This window comes from Phyllobates terribilis, unplaced genomic scaffold (genome assembly GCF_046119375.1).
Source record: "Phyllobates terribilis strain yellow unplaced genomic scaffold, ASM4611937v1 Scaffold_2__4_contigs__length_985480577, whole genome shotgun sequence".
Taxonomy (NCBI): domain Eukaryota; kingdom Metazoa; phylum Chordata; class Amphibia; order Anura; family Dendrobatidae; genus Phyllobates; species Phyllobates terribilis.
This window is the reverse complement of record NW_027362762.1, coordinates 379,335,860-379,357,506: the sequence shown is the minus strand read 5'-3', so window position 1 is coordinate 379,357,506 and position 21,647 is coordinate 379,335,860. Positions and strand designations below refer to the sequence as shown.

The 21,647-nt window shown below is 41.3% G+C and overlaps 1 protein-coding gene across 1 annotated transcript; it reads right to left on the bottom strand.

The window, feature by feature from the left end:
* Window positions 1-1,345: 1,345 nt before the first annotated feature.
* CREG2 (cellular repressor of E1A stimulated genes 2) lies at window positions 1,346-20,729 on the bottom strand. Its single transcript, XM_073664775.1, has 4 exons — window positions 20,193-20,729; window positions 15,952-16,121; window positions 13,063-13,176; window positions 1,346-6,987 (listed from the first exon to the last, which is right to left on the bottom strand). Exons 1-4 carry the CDS (start codon window positions 20,643-20,645, stop codon window positions 6,846-6,848), a joined length of 879 nt encoding a protein of 292 aa, XP_073520876.1. The 5' UTR covers window positions 20,646-20,729; the 3' UTR covers window positions 1,346-6,845.
* Between the last annotated feature and the right edge of the window lie 918 nt (window positions 20,730-21,647).

Below are 21,647 nucleotides of genomic sequence, written 5' to 3'. Positions count from 1 at the left end.
GATCCTCCTTTTGCAAAAATAACAGCCTCTAGTCGCTTCCTGTAGCTTTTAATGAGTTCCTGGATCCTGGATGAAGGTATTTTTGACCATTCCTCTTTACAAAACAATTCCAGTTCAGTTAAGTTTGATGGTCGCCGAGCATGGACAGCCCTCTTCAAATGATCCCACAGATGTTCAATGATATTCAGGTCTGGGGACTGGGATGGCCATTCCAGAACATTGTAATTGTTCCTCTGCATGAATGCCTGAGTAGATTTGGAGCGGTGTTTTGGATCATTGTCTTGCTGAAAGATCCATCCCCTGCATAACTTCAACTTTGTCACTGATTCTTGAACATTATTGTCAAGAATCTGCTGATACTGAGAGGAATCCATGCGTCCCTCAACTTTAACAAGATTCCCGGTGCCGGCATTGGCCACACAGCCCCAAAGCATGATGGAACCTCCACCAAATTTTACTGTGGGTAGCAAGTGTTTTTCTTGGAATGCTGTGTTTTTTTGCCGCCATGCATAACGCCTTTTTGTATGACCAAACAACTCAATCTTGGTTTCATCAGTCCACAGGACCTTCTTCAAAAAGAAATTGGCTTCTCCAAATGTGCTTTTGCATACCTCAGCCGACTCTGTTTGTGGCGTGCTTGCAGAAACGGCTTCTTTTGCATCACTCTCCCATACAGCTTCTCCTTGTGCAAAGTGCGTTGTATAGTTGACCGATGCACAGTGACACCATCTGCAGCAAGTTGATGCTGCAGCTCTCTGGAGGTGGTCTGAGGATTGTCCTTGACTGATCTCACCATTCTTCTTCTCTGCCTTTCTGATGTTTTTCTTGGCCTGCCACTTCTGGCCTTAACAAGAACTGTCCCTGTGTTCTTCCATTTCCTTACTATGTTCCTCACAGTGGAAACTGACAGGTTAAATCTCTGAGATAGCTTTTTGTATCCTCCCCCTGAACAACTATGTTGAATAATCTTTGTTTTCAGATCATTTGACAGTTGTTTTGAGGACCCCATGATGCTACTCTTCAGAGGAGATTCAAACAAGAGAACAACTTGCAAGTGGCCACTTTAAGTAGCTTTTCTCATGATTGCATACACCTGGCTATGAAGTTCAAAGCTCAATGAGGTTAAAAAAACAAAAAAAGTGCTTTAGTAAGTCAGTAAAAAGTAGGTAGGAGTATTTAAAACAAGAAAATGATAAGGGTGCCCATACTTATGCACCTGTCAAATTTTGTTTGAATGCAGATTGCACATTTTCTGTTAGTACAATAAACCTCATTTCAAGGCAGAAACATTACTGTGTCCAACAGTTATTACATATATCAAACTGAAATAGCTGTTGCAAAAACACCAATTTTTATAAAACATTAAGCTTAAGATTAATAGGGGTGCCCAAACTTTTTCATATAACTGTATGTGTTATATGTCATACATCTGCAAATGCACAAATGTGAATGCACAGCCAAACAGTGCACTAAAACCACAGAACGTATTCAGAAAAAGAGAACCTGATACCAGGGTGTGCTGTTTTTGAGTGGGGCAATAAAGTTCTGCTCTGTATAACCTTTCATCAGAAGAGAAAGGAGAGCCTATTAAACTTAATCTGTTATCGTAATCCACCCCCCACCAAGTTACTTATATGGGCATTAAGGTCTTTGAAACATAAGGTAATCTGTACCTTTTCTTAAGCAATCCATTGCTCCAAAACAAAAGTTTATTCCATATACAAATGAGTTTAAAGTGCTCTGGCCGTGCAAAAGCACTTCCGGATCCTCTGCTTCCCCAGCTCTATTCCTCACCTAGCACCAACTTCTTCTGCTTCACTGACAAGACACTAGCTAGACTACTCAGCCAAGCAGAAATACATGGACCTAGAATGGGAATAGAGTCAGGAGGCAGAAGCTCAGGAAGTGCTTTAGCATGCAAGAGCACTGTAGCCTCATTTGCATATGGAATAAAACATTGTTTTGGAGCAATGTCATTAAGCAATGGATTGCTTAAGTAAAGGTACTTATGTTTCAATAATTTACATGTCCATATAAGCATCTTGTGGGTGGGAGTGGGTGGTGTATTGAACTGCACTGATATATTCCACTTTGGGGAAGACGCAGAATGCAAGGGACTCACTTTTCCTTTCTGGCATTCCAGATGTAGGTGGGCATTTTGTCTATTCACCCTTGTTGTACAGAGTACTTGATTTAGTGACCTGTGCTGGTGTTAGGTTTACATGCTGCCGTATTTGTGGACCTCATGGGATAGAGAATATTGATGTATAGATTTGTGGGAACTGATTCAGTGGAACTTGTAATATATTTCTTATAGTCTTATTGATAGGAAATGAGTGAGCCTAACAGCATTACCTATGTGACAGTAGCTGTCAGTCATCTTGTAGGAACGCTCACTGGACTCATTGGGAGTAGAGATTTACATATATCTTTTCCCACAAACCCTATACTTGTCAGTTCAGCACCTGCATGCAGATACATCAAGTATAAGTTTACTTTAAAGGGAAAGTGGACTGGTTCTCCCATAGGAAATACTGCCAACCCATACCCACTGATGCCAGAACCTTAATTTCTCCTCCTGGCTTCAGTATAAAATATTGGCCAGAACGGTATAGACAACAATATACTAGCGTGTTTTTTTCGGTTTGGTGCTCTGTTTGGTTTTGTATATCTGATCTCCTCCTGCCCTTCAGCACTTCTTAGGTATCTTGAATACTGTACTGTGATCACTAACCATTAAAGTGAACCTTACATGATATCCATGTAGATTTAAAAACATGTTACATTCATATGTGTTATATACATTCATTCATTCATCTTTACAGGACAACGTGCTTTGGGTATTTATATCATCTGATAAATAAAATCTGAAAATGGCATTTAATTAACTCTTCTTTTATCAACACCTTGCTTATTGGATGACCTATAGAGAGCTAGGCTTCGTTCACACTTACATCACTGCTTCTGTTCATGAAGGAAGCCATAATACGGAGAGATCCGATCTCCCATGTAACAACGTGGACACTGACAGACATTGATTTGAATTGGGTCTGTCGGGGAATTGGGTGTGAACTGAAGCTTTCTTGCTGCTCCGCTATGCAGTAATGATCATTCACCTATTGAAAAACATGCAAGCTATTCTTGTCAGTGTGTACTGGGCGGACTCCCATGTTACTGTTTTCTGGTACTTATTCAGGCGTTGTCCACTTTTCTCAGAGGTAGAGAGAAAAAAAAAGTTTCTCCACCTTCTCTATAATGTCAGTTTGTGAAAATCAGACTGCACTTGGTTGTCATCTGAGTGCAGACCAATTTTTTTCCACGGACCCATAGACTTGGATGGGCAAGTGCGATCTGATTCTAGGAGGCAAATCGTACATGCTGCCATTTTTTCCTTGGACCGACTTGGTCTGAGGAAAAAATTGGACATGTGCACAGCCCCATAAAATAACACGGCGACGAGTGCTCAAAACCATGGATAGCACTTGTCTGAGTTATATGGTCGTCTGCACGAGCCCTAAGAGTGATACGTTTATAAAGCACTCTTAGAATACTTTTGACTTTCCTGGGTATAAAAGTATTTACATAGATTTTTCTGGCTAGCAAGATCATTTTTTATTGTACATCAAAAATGGGACCCTGAAACGATTAAGCTGGGATCGTCCATTAGTGGACACCCCATTTAACATTTCCAGAGGCACTTGCTGCATAGAAATAGAGCTGGATTTTGATTTCTTGATCAGCATTTAGCTGCATTATTATAATTTTTTTTATTTATTATCGTATAGTTATTATTGTAAATTTACATAGAATTTTATCATACGTTTAAATTGGCTAAAGGTAATTCTAATAAACCAGATATTAGCATGTGGCCTTTCTGTAGAATTCTCTGTAGAATTGAGCCGTCGTGTAAATAATGCTGCTTCTTCCAAATCCTTGCACATTTGGGGCATTTGTGTGCAAAAGAAGTTTTTAGGGACTGCACATTTGCTACATTTTGTATTATGTCCTATAAAGGGGTTATTCCACGAACAACACCTATACAGAGGATGGGTGAAAAATACATGATTAGTGACGGTCTGACTGCTCGGACCACCACCGACCCTAAGAATACAGTTAACTTGTCCCCTGAGTGCCCATGCGTGACCAGTGACACAACTCCATTCACTTTACACATTTATGCCACGACCCCACTATCTGTATTCAGTCAGTATTTTTTCTCAGGAGTGGGAGCCAAAATCAGGTGACGAACAATCAGAGAAAAGGTATAATAGAAACAAGTCACCAATTCTGCATTTATCACCCACTCCTGAGAAAAAATACTGACTGAATACTGATAGTGGAGCCGTGGCCTTAGTCTGTGAGTGGAGGGGTGGTCACATATGCACGCTGCCGCTTTATTCACACATGGACATGGGACCAGATTCTTATGATCACTATGGGTGTCACTGGTTGAAACCCCACTAATCATCCATGTATCACCTGTTTCTGTATAGGTGATAATTGATGTTGGTGGGATAGTTAGTCCCATAAATTGGAATCTATCAGAAAATTCATGCTGCCCAAACCGCAGGCAGCATAAATCACAGCCTGGCTGCACGATTACAGACAGATATATTATTCTCAGATGTGTTGTGATGTTTCAGAGAAAATATACTTTGAAGACCATAGCTGGAGACCAGACTTGTCCGGTGCCGCCCCTGGCTGGCTCTTAACAGTGCTACTGAAGCTGATTGGCTCGTCTCTCACTTGTCAGTGCTGGGAAGAGGCGGCCAGGGGCGGCACTGGACTAGTCTGGTCTATGGTTATGGTTGTCAGCCGTATCTTCAAAGTATATATTCTCTGAAACGTCGCAGCATTTTGGAGAATACTATACCTTTCTGCAATTGTGGTTTGGCAGCATGAATAAGCTGACAGGTTCCCTTTAAACCACTAATCCAGCGGGTTTTGTATTGCAGTGCTGGAGTGGTGCTAATAACGTAAGGACCCTGCACCTAATGTTCTACTCACCACTCTCCGTCTTCAGCTCTTCCGGTCCCACGCCTCCATCTTGTGACCGCAACTTCTGACCGGAAGTGAGGGGTAATGGTCACAAGCTCTCAATGCAAGTCTATGAGAGCCAGAACAAGGCCAGAACGAGGCTTTCATAGCCTTATATTGAAAAGTGACTGCAAACACTAGAGCGATCCGGGAGGTTACAAACTACAGGTGACCGACTGGAGCAGCACTGATCAACGATGAAGACGGTGGCAGGTAAGTTTGATAGTAGGGGCAGGGATCTTATATTAGTAGCACCACTCCAGTGCTGCATTAAAAAAAATGCTGATGTGGTGCTTTAAAAAAATATTGATCTTCTGTTTAAAATAATTATATTTTTATGACAGATTTTCATTAAATCCTGTGCCCATGCATGAGAACACTTCATCTTAGAATAATTGATTTTTCTTTTTCAATCGCATTTAGTTCCTATTGGTAAAGTTGTAGATGCAGAACAGTAATAATTTCACTGCAGATTCAGCAACCAACTTATCTAAACTACAACTGAAGAGCTAAGCTTTGTACCCAAGGATTAAGGTACCCTTAGGCACTAGATAAAATGTAGCTGAGCCAATGATGACCAGTTGGATAGATAACTAGTCGTATTATTTATCCAGAACACACATGTCAAACTCTGGGCCGTGGGCCAAATCTGGCCCGCAGGGTGGTTATATTTGGCCCGCGATACCAGAACCACCACCCCTATGTGGGGGCCATTATACTGCATGGAGGACTATGTGGAGCCCATTATTCTGCATGGAGCGCTATGTGGAGCCCATTATTCTCTTAGGAGGACTATGTGGGGGGCCATTATTCTGTATGGAGGACTATGTGGTGCCCATAATACTGTATGGAGGACTTCGTGGGGCCATTATACTGTATGGAGGACTATGTGGGGCCCATTATACTGTATGGAGGATTATGATTATATGGGGCCATTATTCTGTATGGAGGACTATGTGGGGTCCATTATTCTGTATAGAGGACTCTATGGGGGCCATTATTCTGTATGGAGGACTATGTGGGGCCATTATTCTGTATGGAGGACTATGTGGGGTCCATTATTCTTTTCGGAGGACTCTATGGGGGCCATTATTCTGTATGGAGGACTATGTGGGGCCCGTTATTCTGTATAGAGCACTATGTGGGGCCCATTATACTGTATGGAGGACTATGTGGGGCCCATTATACTGTATGGAAAGCTCTAAGGTGCCATTATACTGTTTGGATGACTGTGTGGGGCCCATTATACTGGTTGGCCTGTGACTTTGTCCAAGTTTTTCATTTTGGCCCTCTGTGAGTTTGAGTTTGATATCCCTGGTCTAGAAGGTGCCCAAGAACAAGAACTGCTTTACAATTTCTTTACCTTCCAATTCCTGCCCTTTCACTGTACATTTATTTTTGTATTTGGCCAGTAATGCAATTAACGCATAAAAGCAGTTGATAAATGATTAAACAAATCCACTTTGCCAGACTTTGTATGAAGAAAATGCTGTTGGTTTAGAAAATGATTGTATGTGCATATTATTTAGCTGATAATTGGCCAAAACAGACATTTGCTAGAATCATTTTTGCTTTGTTAGAAAAACGATCCCTAGCATCATAAATATAGCTTAGTTCATGTTAAAATTCCAAAGTTTCAGCACAATGGACAGAATACCGTACTTAAGAACATATTTACCCTCTGAAACACATTTACAGTGAGACAGACAGTGACTGCTTCAAGTAAGCGGCCGTCAGCCTTTCTGTTACAGAGTTATAAACTCTCATGGGTATGGTCATGCTATGTAACAGTGAAGAAGAAGAACTGCTCATTTAGGGGTCACTTTGTAGTAGTCTTCCAGGGGCAGGCTGTACACTCCTCCATAACAATCTGTTACATAGATGTGCTCTATATTCATTTTCATTAGGAGGCAGTTGTTACTTTGAGACCATTTTCTCATAACAGGATGCCTGTGGAAAAAGAGATAAAAATGAATATATATATTTTTTCTGCTTATGTTACAGAATATGTCAAGGGCAAATATTTTTCCAAGGTGGGCCTTAACAAGGTCAGTGTTAAAAAATGTCAAGAAATGTTACAAATATATCATACTTTGTTTTATAGAAGTACTATGCACCGCATTTGTAAAATTGCATTATATTCCAGAATAAAATGGGAAAGATATACTAGGCATAATGTATTAGTCAGCCAAAAAGTGTCCTTTTTTTTTATAAAATAGAGGTACATAGCACTTTAATACAACATACTAAACACAACATCTTGAGGAAACATAGAGAATAAACCCCAGGACAGAAGAAGTAAACTAGCCAACATGTTCAATCAATGTCATTTTATTAAACATATAATTTACTATAAAAACATATTACACAGATGCCTCGTAGATAGTGACACAGAAATAGCCAGATCAGCACATAATAGTAAACACATATGGAAAGGAGAAATACTATATATCCTGGATTAAATAGTTACCAGATTCCACCATTAATAAAACCTGCTCTGTGTTAAGATCTTAAAGGGAACCTGTCACCAGCAAAAATGCTATTAACCTGCAGATATGGGGTTAATCTGCAGGTTAATAGCGTTACTAACCTGCCCGGCACCTGCACGCAGCCAAATGCTGCTGGAACAATGTTGCATTACAAGGCACAACCAATATAAAATTTGTAAAGCTGTGCCTGGTAAACAGTGAAGGGGATGTGGGGAGCATTGCACCCGAAATGAATTTAAAAGATAAGCCATCAATGTGAGAGTCAGGGAAAACAGATTTAAATGGTCAGATATAAAGCATAAATCAGCTAACAGATGGTGCAAGAAAAATGCCTAACATATATAGCAAGTTGCACCAAATTTATCATATGACGTTTAACATTTTAAAGTATTAATAGATCTGCCTGATCGTCAGCAAGCATCTACTGTATACAGAAGCTGTATGTTTACAGGGACAGGATTACATCCCATCTTGTAAGATCAAAAAAACCTTTCTCAAAGTATAACTAAGCAAGAAAGCATTGTGTGTATGAAGCCTAAAGATAAAATGGTGCTAAGCTAATAACTATAAGGGAAGCATTACACAAAGGTAGTAGCATTCCCATTGATGCATTACCAGGCACACCTATGTATTTTTGGTAGTTAGTGTCTGCTATTGCAGCTCACTCCTATTTAGTCCCTATCAAGTAAATGGGACTATGCTGCATCATAAGGCACCACTACTATAACATGAGGAAAGCTGTGCCTGGTAAACAATATAGGGTATGTGGTCAGGAGTTGGACCCAAACGGACCTAATATTCTAAAGGTAGGCCATCAATATGAGAGACAGGGAAAACAAATTTAAATTATCAATGTTGTTTCACCAAACATTGCATAAAACAATAGTACAAGCAAAAATAATAAACTTTGTAACATATCTTATCTGAGAAATATGCAGCTGTAGTAACAGCAGTTTGCACCTGTTCACACTAGCTTTATTCCCTTAGGAGGTGCTGGTCAGTTTGTTTTTTGCCTTTTACTACTGCTGTCACAGGGATACAGCGACATAGAGGGGTCAGAAGAGCGCAGTGTCTGGCTACACATGCACCAGCACTAGTTGGATCTGCTTTGTCGTCCAGTTAGCTGTGCAGATTTCCCTTGCTCTGTTGTTGCAAGGGTTAAACAGTTCTGTTTGTCTCCTAGAGCTCTTCATGCTGAGTTATCTCAGCTGTTCTGATTTCTCTACTCCCCTCTAATATAAATACTCACCTCTTAGCTTGAGTAGTTGCCGCTGATAGCTTGCTATATCTTGGAGTTGATTTGGGAGCTGTGAGCCGTGGAAAGAGAAGCCGATTAGGAGTCGTCTCTGGAGATTGCTGTTTGGAAGCTGGTCTGGTGTTTTCCTTCTCCTTATCTCCCCTTTGATTTGCCTCACCCTTCCTCTCCCATTACTTACCATTCCTTAGTCTGGGTGCGCTGAGGGTGATTGCAGTTTTCTTTACCCTTCTCCGTTTCCCTTTGTGTCTGTATTATTATGCAAGACTAGAGTACCTGCTGCCCCACGCACTAGCCAGGGCCGTGCTTAGGGCAAGACAGGGATTAGGAATGTGATCGCCGCACAGGGTGAAAGAACCCATCTAGGGATGTCAGAGAGCTCAGGGTCACGCAGGGCAAGACTCAGGGGTGCAATCTTTCCCTAGTCGCAGTGGTTCCCTTCCCATCCATCTCGCCGTGCGCCATCTGGCTCCTTAGTGGAGCGTGACAATTGGAGGTAGTGATTGCCTCCATATTTGGCTGACCACCAGTCTAAGGATATTTCTAATTAGTGCTGGATCCTACTTGCCATTTAAATTTTTAAGCTTTTAGTCCGGGAGAGATATGTTTAATAAATATTAGGTCAAGGGTCCTACCCAGAGAGAGATTGCCTTGTAGTGGCTGATGGGCTCTTATGAATTGGCCAATCTGTGTGCTACGAGTGTTCATTTTAGGAATATATTCAATATAGCAGCAATGCAGTCCAAATTTCATATATCCAATGTTTGCATACGTCTTAAAGTATACAGAGTGCTGATCTATTCTTTGGTTTGTGTATTATGCAGTTACAGTAATTTGCACCTCTCAACATTTGATTCATTCTATTAGAGTTGTTGGTCAGTTTTTTTGTAGTATACTATTGGAGGTGGTGACTGACTCCTTAGTTGGCTGAGCTTCTCCCATCAGTCTAGGGTTGTTTCTAATTAGTGCTGGATCCTACCTGCCTTTTATTTTTGTAGGCTTTTGGCCCAGGAAAGGTACTGTATGTCTGATAGAAAAGTTTAGGTCCCATCAGAGTAAGGTCTCCTTGTCATGGCTGGTGGGCATACACAAATTGGACAGTTTTATTAGTATAATCGATGGTAGTAATGCAGTTTACATTTCATATATTAAATGTTTGCTTATGTTGTATATTGTATTGTATTATATTGTATACAGTGTGGTGTTGTACACTATGATATCTTTATATGATAAAATGTTTTTTAATGTTTTTTTTCTACACCTCTAGGCCACTTTTTTCCCCTGCCTACTAAACTCATCATTCACTCTGAAAAACAGCTAAAATACCTTGATCAAAATAAATAAGGCTGCAAGCTCACTGAATAATAAGAAAATAGCTGCATATTAAAGTCTGTGAAGAGGGAAGAGGGAGGTAGGGGCAGAATGAAAGAGGTACAGGCACACAGATGCTGCTTTCTAGTTAGTGTTTTACCTCACTAGGTCCTGGATTTACAGCAACACTGTTCAGTACTGCTGTATAAAGTCCCTGCTGTTGATGCTGCTCAATATATTCTACATAATAACAGGAGATCTGGTCTCCCTCATTTTTTGTGTACTATGTACTGTGCATTAACTCAGAGACAAATGAAAATGATAGATACAACCTGCAGCAGTAAAAAGTGATGGAAAAATGTCTGACAGAAGTCATATCATGTCAAAATGCCAATGTCTGTATGTATGTAAAAGAAACAAAGCTTTAGTCATTGCTCTAACTTCTGATATACACTGCTCAAAAAAATAAAGGGAACACTCAAATAACACATCCTAGATCTGAATGAATGAAATATTCTCATTGAATACTTTGTTCTGTACAAAGTTGAATGTGCTGACAACAAAATCACACAAAAATCATCAATGGAAATCAAATTTATTAACCAATGGAGGCCTGGATTTGGAGTCACCCCCAAAATTAAAGTGGAAAAACACACTACAGGCTGATCCAACTTTGATGTAATCTCCTTAAAACAAGTCAAAATGAGGCTCAGTACTGTGTGTGGCCTCCACGTGCCTGTATGACCTCTGACCCATGGGATGGGGACGACTCGGCACCCGGGCCTTGTTATTGCCTGATCTCGGAGGATGTCGCGGTGGGTCACTCTTAAAAGAAGGGGAAAGTTATATGGGATAGGGAATGTTCGTGACATCACCTGTGGTGTCTGGTGAGGATCACCAGCGCTGCGACAGTCCTCTGAGGCCGGTGTTCAGGCAGCTTAGTTGGTGCGGCTCCCCACAGGTGGAGCGGGGTCTCAGGGCAGCGTAAGTGTAGGGATGCAGGACAGAGGGGACCCAGCCGGGTCAGAGGAAGAATAGGCACACACACAACAGTTCACTTCAGTACCTTTACTGGTGGTGTTTCTGGCACGGTCCAGGGTACTTCAGGATGAAGGGTGCATATCAGGACTCTCCCCAGTGAGTTGGAGTGGGGCCTCCTGTTCCTTGCCTTTCCTTGATAAGTTTCTGACCTGCCTGGAGCTAGGCCTAACTTGGTCTCTGTCTTGCACCTGCTGACCTGGTGGTAGGGCCTTCTGTTGGAGATCACACTCCCTGGTCTCTTGGGCCTCCGTGACTCCTGACCCTGGTACGTAATCAGCTTTTGGTGTTGCTGGGACATATAGTTCGCCAGGGGTTCCGGTTGTTTCTGATGGATGTAAGGAATCCCTGCAGACGCGGATCCGGTAAATGGTTTTGGGGTGAGCTGGTTAAGCTCCTCTGCCCCCTATGTTGCTTGCTTACTCCACTCGCCTTCGGCCACGCTCGGGGCCCTCACTAGGCTTCACACGGGCGGTAGGCCTTGCTACTCTTCACCGCTCTTTTGGCGTCGTCACTAACTCGAGCTCTCTGAGTCTGGACTGAACTGACTGAGCTCCACTGCAGGCTAGCTTCTGCAGGAGCTCCTCTCAACAGACTGACTGCCTAACTCCACCCTCCAGTATATATATATCCCTATCCGGGCTCCCTCTGGTGGTCTGAGGTGGTAGGGTTTAGGTGTGTGAATGCTATGAGGGCCTCTTGTGGAGAAGTCCGTCCATGCATCCCTCTAGGATCTGTGGCACCAATGCGCAGCAGGGCGCCACAGAACGGGCAGGCCAGTCCATAGCTTCAATGCCTTCATCTTGCAGGAACTGCTGACACACTTCAGCCACATGAGGTCTGGCATTATCCTGCATTAGGAGGAACTCAGGGCCAACCGCACCAGCATATGGTCTCACAAGGGGTCTGAGGATCTCATCTCGGTACCTAATGGCAGTCAGGCTACCTCTGGCGAGCACATGAAGGGCTGTGTGGCCCTCCAAAGAAATGCCACCCCACACCATTACTGACCCACTGCTAAACCGGTCATGCTGAAGGATGTTGCAGGCAGCAGATCGCTCTCCATGGCGTCTCCAGACTCTGTTACATCTGTCACATGTGCTCAGTGTGAACCTGCTTTCATCAATCCTGGTGTTCTGTGGCAAATGCCAAGCGTCCTGCACGGTGTTGGGCTGTGAGCACAACCCCCATCTGTGGATGTCGGGCCCTCATACCACCCTCATGGAGTCGGTTTCTAACCGTTTGTGCAGACACATGCACATTTGTGGCCTGCTGGAGGTCATTTTGCAGGGATCTGGCAGTGCTCCTCCTGTTTCTCCTTGCACAAAGGCGGAGGTAGCGGTCCTGCTGCTGGGTTGTTGCCCTCCTACGGCCCCCTCCATGTCTCCAGGTGTACTGGCCTGTCTCCTGGTAGCGCCTCCAGCCTCTGGACACTACGCTGACAGACACAGCAAACCTTCTTGCCACAGCTCGCATTGATGTGCCATCCTGGATGAGCTGCACTACCTGATCAACTTCTGTGGGTTGTAGAGTCCGTCACATGCTACCACGAGTGTGAAAGCACAACCAACATTCAAAAGTGACCAAAACATCAGCCAGAAAGCATTGGTACTGAGATGTGGTTTGTGGTCCCCACCTGCAGAACCACTTCTTTATTGAGGGTGTCTTGATAATTGCCAATAATTTCCATCTATTGTCTATTCCATTTGGACAACAGCATGTGAAATTGATTGTCAATCAGTGTTGCTTCCTAAGTGGACAGTTTGATTTCACAGAAGTTTGATTTACCTGGAGTTATATTCTGTTGTTTAAGTGTTCCCTTTATTTTTTTGAGCAGTGTATATGGCCAGTTTTATTTTTTGGCCCAAAATCCTTTTTAGGTTCCACAGGCCACATGTTACTTATTGTATTATATAAATACAACATTACTACCTGGAATAAAGCGCTTTCTTGGCAAAATCTGTCCCATCTGGTTGAACGTGACCCATTTGACCTATGAGTGTTAATGCAGCACACTGTGGGTCCTGAGGGTCTGTGATGGTTTCTCTGAAAATATAGCATAAACAAATGGTTAATTTCAATCTCTCTAAAATACTGCAGAAACCAAACAAATCCCTAAATCCAGTATCTGACCTAAACTGACATCTAATTCATATTTCCCAGCAGTTTAAAAAGCAATTCAGTCCTGAGATGGCCAATTTTCAATTTTCTATCTTGCATTTTTGTTTTTTTTCCTTGTCTTCCAACAGCCATAACGTTTTATTTTTCCAAAATACTTGTATAAGGGCTTGTTTTTTTGCTGAACAAGATTTGAATTACACCATTAATTTCACCATAATATTTACTGAAAAATGGGAACAAAATTCCAAGTAGGATGAAATGGTCAAAAACAAGGGCCAGCACACGTGTGGCCATTAAAAAACAAATATAACCTAGAATAAAAATATAATGTGTAAGCATCTGAAGTAAGTAGATAAATAGTGACTGTCACGATACTGTTGTCTAATAACCCGGGACCAGTGGCTCTTACAGTGTCCCTAACGCTAGGGTCACCCTAGCTATCCCTGCTCCCTAGGTTACTTCTGATGGTGAAGATGCTGGGGCCAGTCACCTTGCTGTTCTGCTGAATCAGCCCTTATCTGTCCCCTCCCCCACTCAGAGAGGAATAGTGTATGTAAATACACAAATCAGACAAACAAGGAAAAATGTGCAGGGATAAATGAAAATACAAAACATACAAAATATGCACTCACAGACAACAGAGAGAAAACACCGTAGGAATTAGGAAGGTAAACAAAAATAGAAGAGGATGGGACTATGCACACAGCCGGAACACCAAGCAACAGTCACAGAACAACTCTCCTTAAACACCTCTACCGAAAATCGAATCCTCCACTCCTTACCAGGCAGTACAAGACTTAACACTGGCGAGCGAGAGAAATAGAGATATAGCGAGAGAGAGAGATCAGAATCCCTCTCCGAGAAGAGACTGTACAGGTCATGTGCAGGGAACCGCATGTATCAGTGGTTGCTATTGTCAATAGCTGTTTGAAATGACTGAGTTGGGGCTAGCTCAGCCGTGTATGAGTAGCCAGGGTCTGTCCTGTTTAGTTAGTGCCTGGACAAGGCTAGGGATTTATGTGTATGATTTTGTTTTGATGCTGTGCAACCTGTGGAAAGTAATACAAACTGCATGTGTTTGGACCAAAACTGCATTGCCTGTGTGATTGCTACCTAATAATGCCTACCAGAGAGAATGGATCCCTACAGGTGCTATAATAAAAAGTCTTTTTTTATGCTACACAGAGGGGATTGGGATGTACATACAGCATACTAGAATGCTGTAAAAGAGGCCTTAAAGGTGCTGGCCGTACTTTATATTGGGAAAATCTGTTGACAGGTTTCCTTTAAATAAAGCTGCTTTGTTTTTAATGCTTCCTGGTATATGGCTTTGACAATACTTTATTGATACAGTCATATGCGGATTACATACATTTTTAGTGCATTTCTGCAGTGGAAATACACTATAAACTCATATGTGTTTTTTACCTGAAGATTTCCCACATCTTATACAATACTATGGGGAAAATCCACACATAAAACTCAGCGTACCCACAAGAGAAATTGACATTTTGCGGATTTCAAACATCACAGGTCAGTTTACGCTGAGTAAATAAAAAGCACAGTGGACATGAGATCTCTATAAATCCCATCCACTGAGCTGGAACTGTAAGACGCTGCGTATTTTTGAGTAGTGAAAATACGAAGTGTCTAAAACTCACCAAAAACAATGGGAACTTAACCTAAACCTGGCCTAAGAGTCATTGTTTTTCCTCTAGTATCCCATAACCTGGATCTCAAGTAAATAAAACTTGAAGTGTTGTAGGTGCATGGCATTAATTATTACCCATCGCTACTTGGTCAATCATTCCAGGACCCTGAACTATTGTCTCTCACATTCTGAGAATTCAAGACAAGAAAGGAACAATTTTACCAGTTATGTGGTTGTATTGCATTGAAAAAAATGCTGCTCCTGCCAAGTGCTATGACGCTGTGGATTATTTGCATATAATGAACTGTCAGTAAAATGAAATAGAAATACAGTTGAAACCAGAAGTTTATATCCACTATATAAAAAGACACATATGCATGTTTTTCTCAATATCTGACATGAAATCCTAATTGACCTAAAACGGGAAAGGTTTATTCTGATTTCATGTGAGATATTGAGACAAACATGCATATGTGTCTTTTTATATAGTGTATGTAAACTTCTGGTTTCAGCTATATATTATATAAGAATGTTTACTGCAGCATTCTTATATACTGTTTTGTGGTGTGGCTGTTACACTGCATGTATTTTACCAACAGTTGCCACGTCCTAAAATATACTGATACTATTGTAATTCACCCAAACTTCCTACAAAAAGTGACCTTTTAATGAGAATCTGTCTGATCGATTCACTCCCCCCACATTGATTATATGGTGTTGTTCTCTGAAAGATAATGTCATCCACACCTTTACTTCAATCTGTTGTTCCATGACTGAAATATCGCAGTTTTAATTAATATGCAAATAAAGTTAAAATTCTCTGATCATGCCCAGAGCACTTTAGCTTCATTTGTTTATACATTTAAAAAGCAATATAGTTCAGTAAGGGAGCAACAGATTGTATCAGTAATAGACAACATTTTTTCAGAGAGCAACATGGCGATATAAACAGTTTGGTCGAGGGGTGGGGATGGATCATTCTGACAGAATCTCTTTTAATAAAAGTAAAGAAAAATTTCAATGCTTCCCATAAGTGTTTCTTTTGTTACCTGCAAATATCTCCATTTGGATCTGCAAATGTGAAAGATACAACTGGGTTCTTCATCAAATCTGTGATGATGCTTGACTTGGGAGGAATATAAAAGTAAGGAACTCCAGTACCGTTATCCATAGGACCATCACTAGTTAACAGCACTTGCCCAAAAGGTGCTCCTTGTATCTAAGAATAGGGTAAAAGAAAGGGATACATAACCAGTTATATACATAATGTTTGAATAATTCTTTAGTTTGTACTTTACAGTGTAGAATTATGTTGCAACGATATAATGCTCTACTTTTGTTTTTATTAATGTATATATTGATTTCTATTGAAGCCCAGATAGTAGGAAAAATGTGTTACTCCTTTAAAGGGATCCACCAGTAAAGTATTCTTTTAGCCATGCATTGATTAAAAATTATAAATGGAGGTATACTCATCTTCCAACACCCATGAATCCAGTGCAGGCCGCGTCAAAGGTCTTTACTGGTCCCAGAAGCGGTGTTTGCCCTCTTTGGAAGCCACGGCACTGCTGCAGTCTGTAATTGGCTGCAGCGGTCAGGTGACTAGAGGAGTGTGTCATTAGAGAAACATCTCAGTTACAGGTTGAAATGGTTTTGTGACTTCCAAATAGGGCAGACTCCGATTCTGGAGATGGCAAAGGCCTCTGGAGCAACCTGCGCTGAATCCGCAGGGGGTGCTGGAAAGTGAATATGCCTCCATTTATTATTTTAATCAATCCATGCCTAAAAAACTTTTAGTAATCTCACTATTGAACTACATTTCTAGTTGACCATTTATTTTCCAATTTGTTGAAGAGGAGTTTTCCAAGATCAAAAATAAAAAATTGGGCAAAGTGGCAAAAATAATAACACCAATCACTCACCTGTTAAAAATTCCTCATGGTCCCACACTGTCATTCTTGATTTGCCATGTTGCAGTGATGATGTCCCTGACTACCCATGTGCCCAGTGCAAGGAACCTGCCCTCAACAGTGCTGCAGTAATGACGTCCCTGACTACCTACATGAGGGCTCCAGTTGTCCTGCAGGTACTTGGGATGCCATTGATGCAACAGAGTAAACTAATACTGGTGGGAGCAGTGGCACTGAGAAGTGGGGAATTTATCAGGCCCTTAATTATTTTATGCAATTCCCCCTTTCCCAACCACCCTACCTGTCCCAATTTTTCTTATCTTGATCAATGCGTTAAAGGAGTTCTCCATTCAGTTTTAAATTTGACAGCGGCAAGACATGGTTGGAAAGCAATAGAAGGCATACTCATACTTGTGCTCCGCATCCCGCCCCAGCACTGGCAGTCTCTGCACAAAAATAATGATGTCCCTAACCAACATTGTCCTAACTACTTTGGCTGCTAAGTGGATGCAGCATCATCAACACTGATGATCTGTGACGCCATCCCTTATTACCATGGCTTGTTGCTGTTAAGTTTAAAAAAAGTTAAAGGGATGGTTCGAAATACAAAGTAATTTTCATCCTAAATACCTGTCACGTCGGCGTCTCGCACGCCTTCTCAGTGCCACCCCACTCACTATAGTCACCACTTTGCTTCGCCAAAGTCAGTCCATCTTCCTTAGATGCCTTGTGCTCACTGCCAGCTCTGCTCCTAGAGAATCTCCATCTGACTATAGAGAGGCTCGGCCAGATACAACAGAATTTTTTGACAAATCACAGCTGACATCAACCCCACCTACTATTACCTTGATTGCCAATGCACCAGGGCAATCGGAAACAGCCAAGGTGAAGCGCCAGAATTACAACATCTCATGTGATGCTCCACTTCTGGGGTGGCTGCAGGCTCCTATTCTTAGGCTGGGAGGGACCAATAACCATAGACTTTTCTAGCCTGATAATATCAGCTTACAGATGTCTGCTTTACCTTTGCTGGTTTCATAAAATAGGGGCGACCCCACTTCATTTTTTCATTAATTTTTTTATTTAATTAAACAAGCCTAAAAAGGCGTAGAATAAACTGCACATAAAACGCACTAAAGGGTGCAAGTTTATAATACGTAGGGAGGTTGTGAAATTATATATCTGCAGAATATCTATCTATCTATCTGTCTATCTATCCTTTCTATCCAAAAATAAAAAAAGAAACAGCACCAGCAAATAGGGTGCCAAGCCTCTCAGGTAAAGAACAAACCTTCAGTATTTAAAAAAAGAAAAAATGGAGGCAGCACACTAATTTGAGAAAGTGAAAAATGCTATTTAAGAGCCCATAATGGCGACATTTTGGTTCTAACTGAGAAGCCTTTGTTTCGGTTCTGAGAAGCTTTTTCAAACTGTCTATCTATCCTATTTATTCCATCTATCTATTCTATATATCTATTCTGAGAGCAGCTGTCTGCTTTACCTTTGCTGGTTTAAAAAAATAAGGGGGGACACTCCGTAGTTTTTTCCCATTTATTTATTAAATTAAACAAGCCTGAACAGCTGTAGAACAAACTTCACATGAAAGGCACTAAAGGGTGCAAGTTTATAATATATAGGGGGGGTTGTAAAATTATATATCTGCAGCATATCTATTTAGTTATCTATCTATCTACAGTCATGGCCGAAAGTGTTGGCACCATTGAAATTGTTCCAGAAAATGAAGAATTTCTCCCAGAAAATGATTGCAATGATACTTTTGTGTGTGTACTGGAACAACACAAAGAACAGAGGAAAAATGGAGAAATAGGACATAATTTCACACAACCCCAAAAATGGGCCGGACAAAATTGTTGGCAAAAGAAGAGTTGTCCAAAATCCCAGTTGAGAGGTGTAAGAAGCTTGTTGATGGCTATAGGAGGTGATTGATTGCAGTTATTTATTCCAAAGGGTGTGCAACCAAATATTAAAGGGGTTTTCCCACAAACAAAAGTTGATTTTAATCAATAGATCTTGGAATAACAATAATTTCCACAATTGAATGTATTTAAATAAAATGTTCCTGTGCTGAGATAATCTTATAAATGTGCCCCTGCTGTGTACTGTGTAATGGCTGTGTCTGACCGTACAGGAACATGGTCTGATCATACCACAGCTCCTGGGCAGGGGAGGAAGGAAAAGACTATACAGATATTACAGCAGGGGATCACAGCTGATTCTTTTTGTGAGGTAAAATATTTCACTTTTTTTTTTAAACAATATTTTACCTCAAAGAAAGAATTAGCTGTGATCCCGTTCTGTAATGTCTGTATACTCTTTTGCTTTCTCCCCTGCGCAGGTGCTGTGGTATGATCACACCATGCTCCTGCACGGTCAGACACAGACATTACACAGTACACAGCAGGAACACATTTATAAGATTATCTCAGCACAGGAACATTTTATTTAAACACATCAAACTGTGAACTTATTATCATTCCAGGATCGATTGATTAAAAGGAACTTTTGTTCATGGGAAAACCCCTTTAAGTTGAGGGTGCCAACAATTTTGTCCTGCCCATTTTGGGGGTTTTGTGTGAAATTATGTCCAATTTCCCCTTTTTTCTCTGTTCTTTGTGTTGCAATAATTTTCTTGGGGAAATACTTCAATTCCTGGAATGGGTGCCAATACTTTCGGCCATGACTGTATTATCTATCTTTCTAGCTATATAATATTTATTATATATCTAATATCTTTCTATCATCTATCTATATATTATCTATCTATCTCTTTATATATGATTGCTTTATTATTTATGACAACTAGCTTTAATTTACAGAGTATTATAGTACGTAAAAGATGATGTTAAAAACGTATATTGCTTGCGGATGACATACGGATGCTAGGCGATAATTAAAAATCGCACGCTCGCATAGCACTTGCATGATATACAGATTGACATATGCATGACACTCGTCCAACTTTTCGGGATGAACATGGGAGCGATTTTTTTATTTGCAGATGTGAGCGAACCCTGACATAGATGTTTTCACCAGTGTTACAAATAGTCTTCTGTATAAGTAGCATGTTCTTTACATCTCCCTCATATTTTGTGAAATGATCATTTTTTTTTGCAAATAAAACGTAACGTAACGGTAAAGCTGAAACGACCTTGTGATGAACGTATAAACATATGATGGAGTATGATACATGTCTAACATTAAAGGACGGTTGCTTCATATCGCTGCATCTTTCTGGCAGCTAATCGCTGTGGAGCCTGTAAAACAAAAGCCATAACTGTACAGCAGAAGTAGACCAAGACAATGAGCTCTGATCAGGGATGGATGAATGCAACTGCACATCGCAGACACAAAGCACTTACAGTCTCCTGGGTGGAAAGCGTTGCTAGGGTCCCCCATTTGCTTTTGTGGGCTAATATTCTGGCATTTGTGAGCAGTCTGTTCTGCAGGGCAGCTAGAGAAGAAGGGCTCTCTGTGACAGTACTGCTCTCCCTCTTGTAGGAGAACATCCTGGATGGGGAGATCATCATCGGTTTGGTCATCTCAGGCCCCGGCCTGGATTTCATCTCCCTCTCCTCTTTGTAAGCTGAAGCTGGATAGCTCTGCTTCCACATGCTGATTGTGTCTTCCAATAGTGCTGGTAAAGCATCTTCAGTGGATGAGCTGTCCAATTCTTCTTCCACCTCATTGGTGACTGACCATGAAACTGAATTTACAATCACATAGCCGTGAGAATAATACAGTAAGAATGCCACCAGCCAAAGCATGTAAAATGCACAGGCGGTTGTTTTGCAATAGAAGCCGGACTCAGACATTTTGTGCCTGGCAAATGATGCTGGCTTCTACATTCGTCTTACCAAGCCAAGGAGGTGTTTTCTCCTGCAAGTCTGTGAGCACCATCTACTGGTCTGCTTTTAATTCTCGTCTATGTCACGCAGAACACTTTTTCACAGCTATCTTTTTCACTTCTATATTTTTCACTTTCTCCAAACAAAATTAATAGTCAATTAAATATACTAAAGAAAAAAAGGCTTAAATATCTCAAACCGTCCATAGACGTATTAGTTCTGTATAATTCCTTCTTAAGAATTCAAAAAAATCTTGACAAACATAATAAGTAAACAAAAGCAATGTATCAGAAAAGCTTAGGGATGCACGTGTTAGTCTATACAATGCAATTTAAGGGATGAGTAGTACCCCTCAAATACATTCCTCACTATATTTGAAGAAGTGGACAGGAACAGGATTACTTTAGAAAACATAGTGTCATCATTTCTCCATAGACTCCATTTAAAGAAACAATTCCACTCAGTATATATTTTTGGTGTATTGTGGATTGATCCAGCAAAAACAGGTATACCAATGTATACCACCCCAAGAGATGGATACATAAACGCCAGGAGCTTTCTTCCAATATACGTTAAATGCAGTGGCATACCGCTAATATAGCCGCTATAGGATTCGTGAGTCATGTGGTCTGTAACTCGGCTAGGTCCTACACCAGGACCTGCATCACACTTACAACTGTATCTTCATCCTGGATGCATTTACAGTTGAAAGCAATGATGCAACAGGAAGCAGTCGGCTCTCTCCTCCATCAGTTCCCTTTGCATCTGACAACTCAGCACAGCAGGCGCAATGAAGTTACTACATCTCTTCCGGTGTGCACACCTTCAGACCACACGCTACACAGATTAGAGCAGCGGGGGAATGGGGAGAGACAGTGGCGGAATGGGGAGAAACAGGCAGGCCACGCGTCCGCTATGAGCCCCGCACTGGGACCCCCCCTCCGCCCGTCAGTGCCCGCACCAGGCCCT

Coding starts and splice junctions, on each gene's coding strand:
- CREG2 (XM_073664775.1), bottom strand. CDS start 20,645: ATGTCTGAGTCCGGCTTCTATTGCAAAACAACCGCCTGTGCATTTTAC. Junction 16,122..20,192: donor CGCTTTCCACCCAGGAGACT/GTAAGTGCTTTG, acceptor CCCTATTCTTAG/ATACAAGGAGCACCTTTTGG. Junction 13,177..15,951: donor CCAAATGGAGATATTTGCAG/GTAACAAAAGAA, acceptor CTATATTTTCAG/AGAAACCATCACAGACCCTC.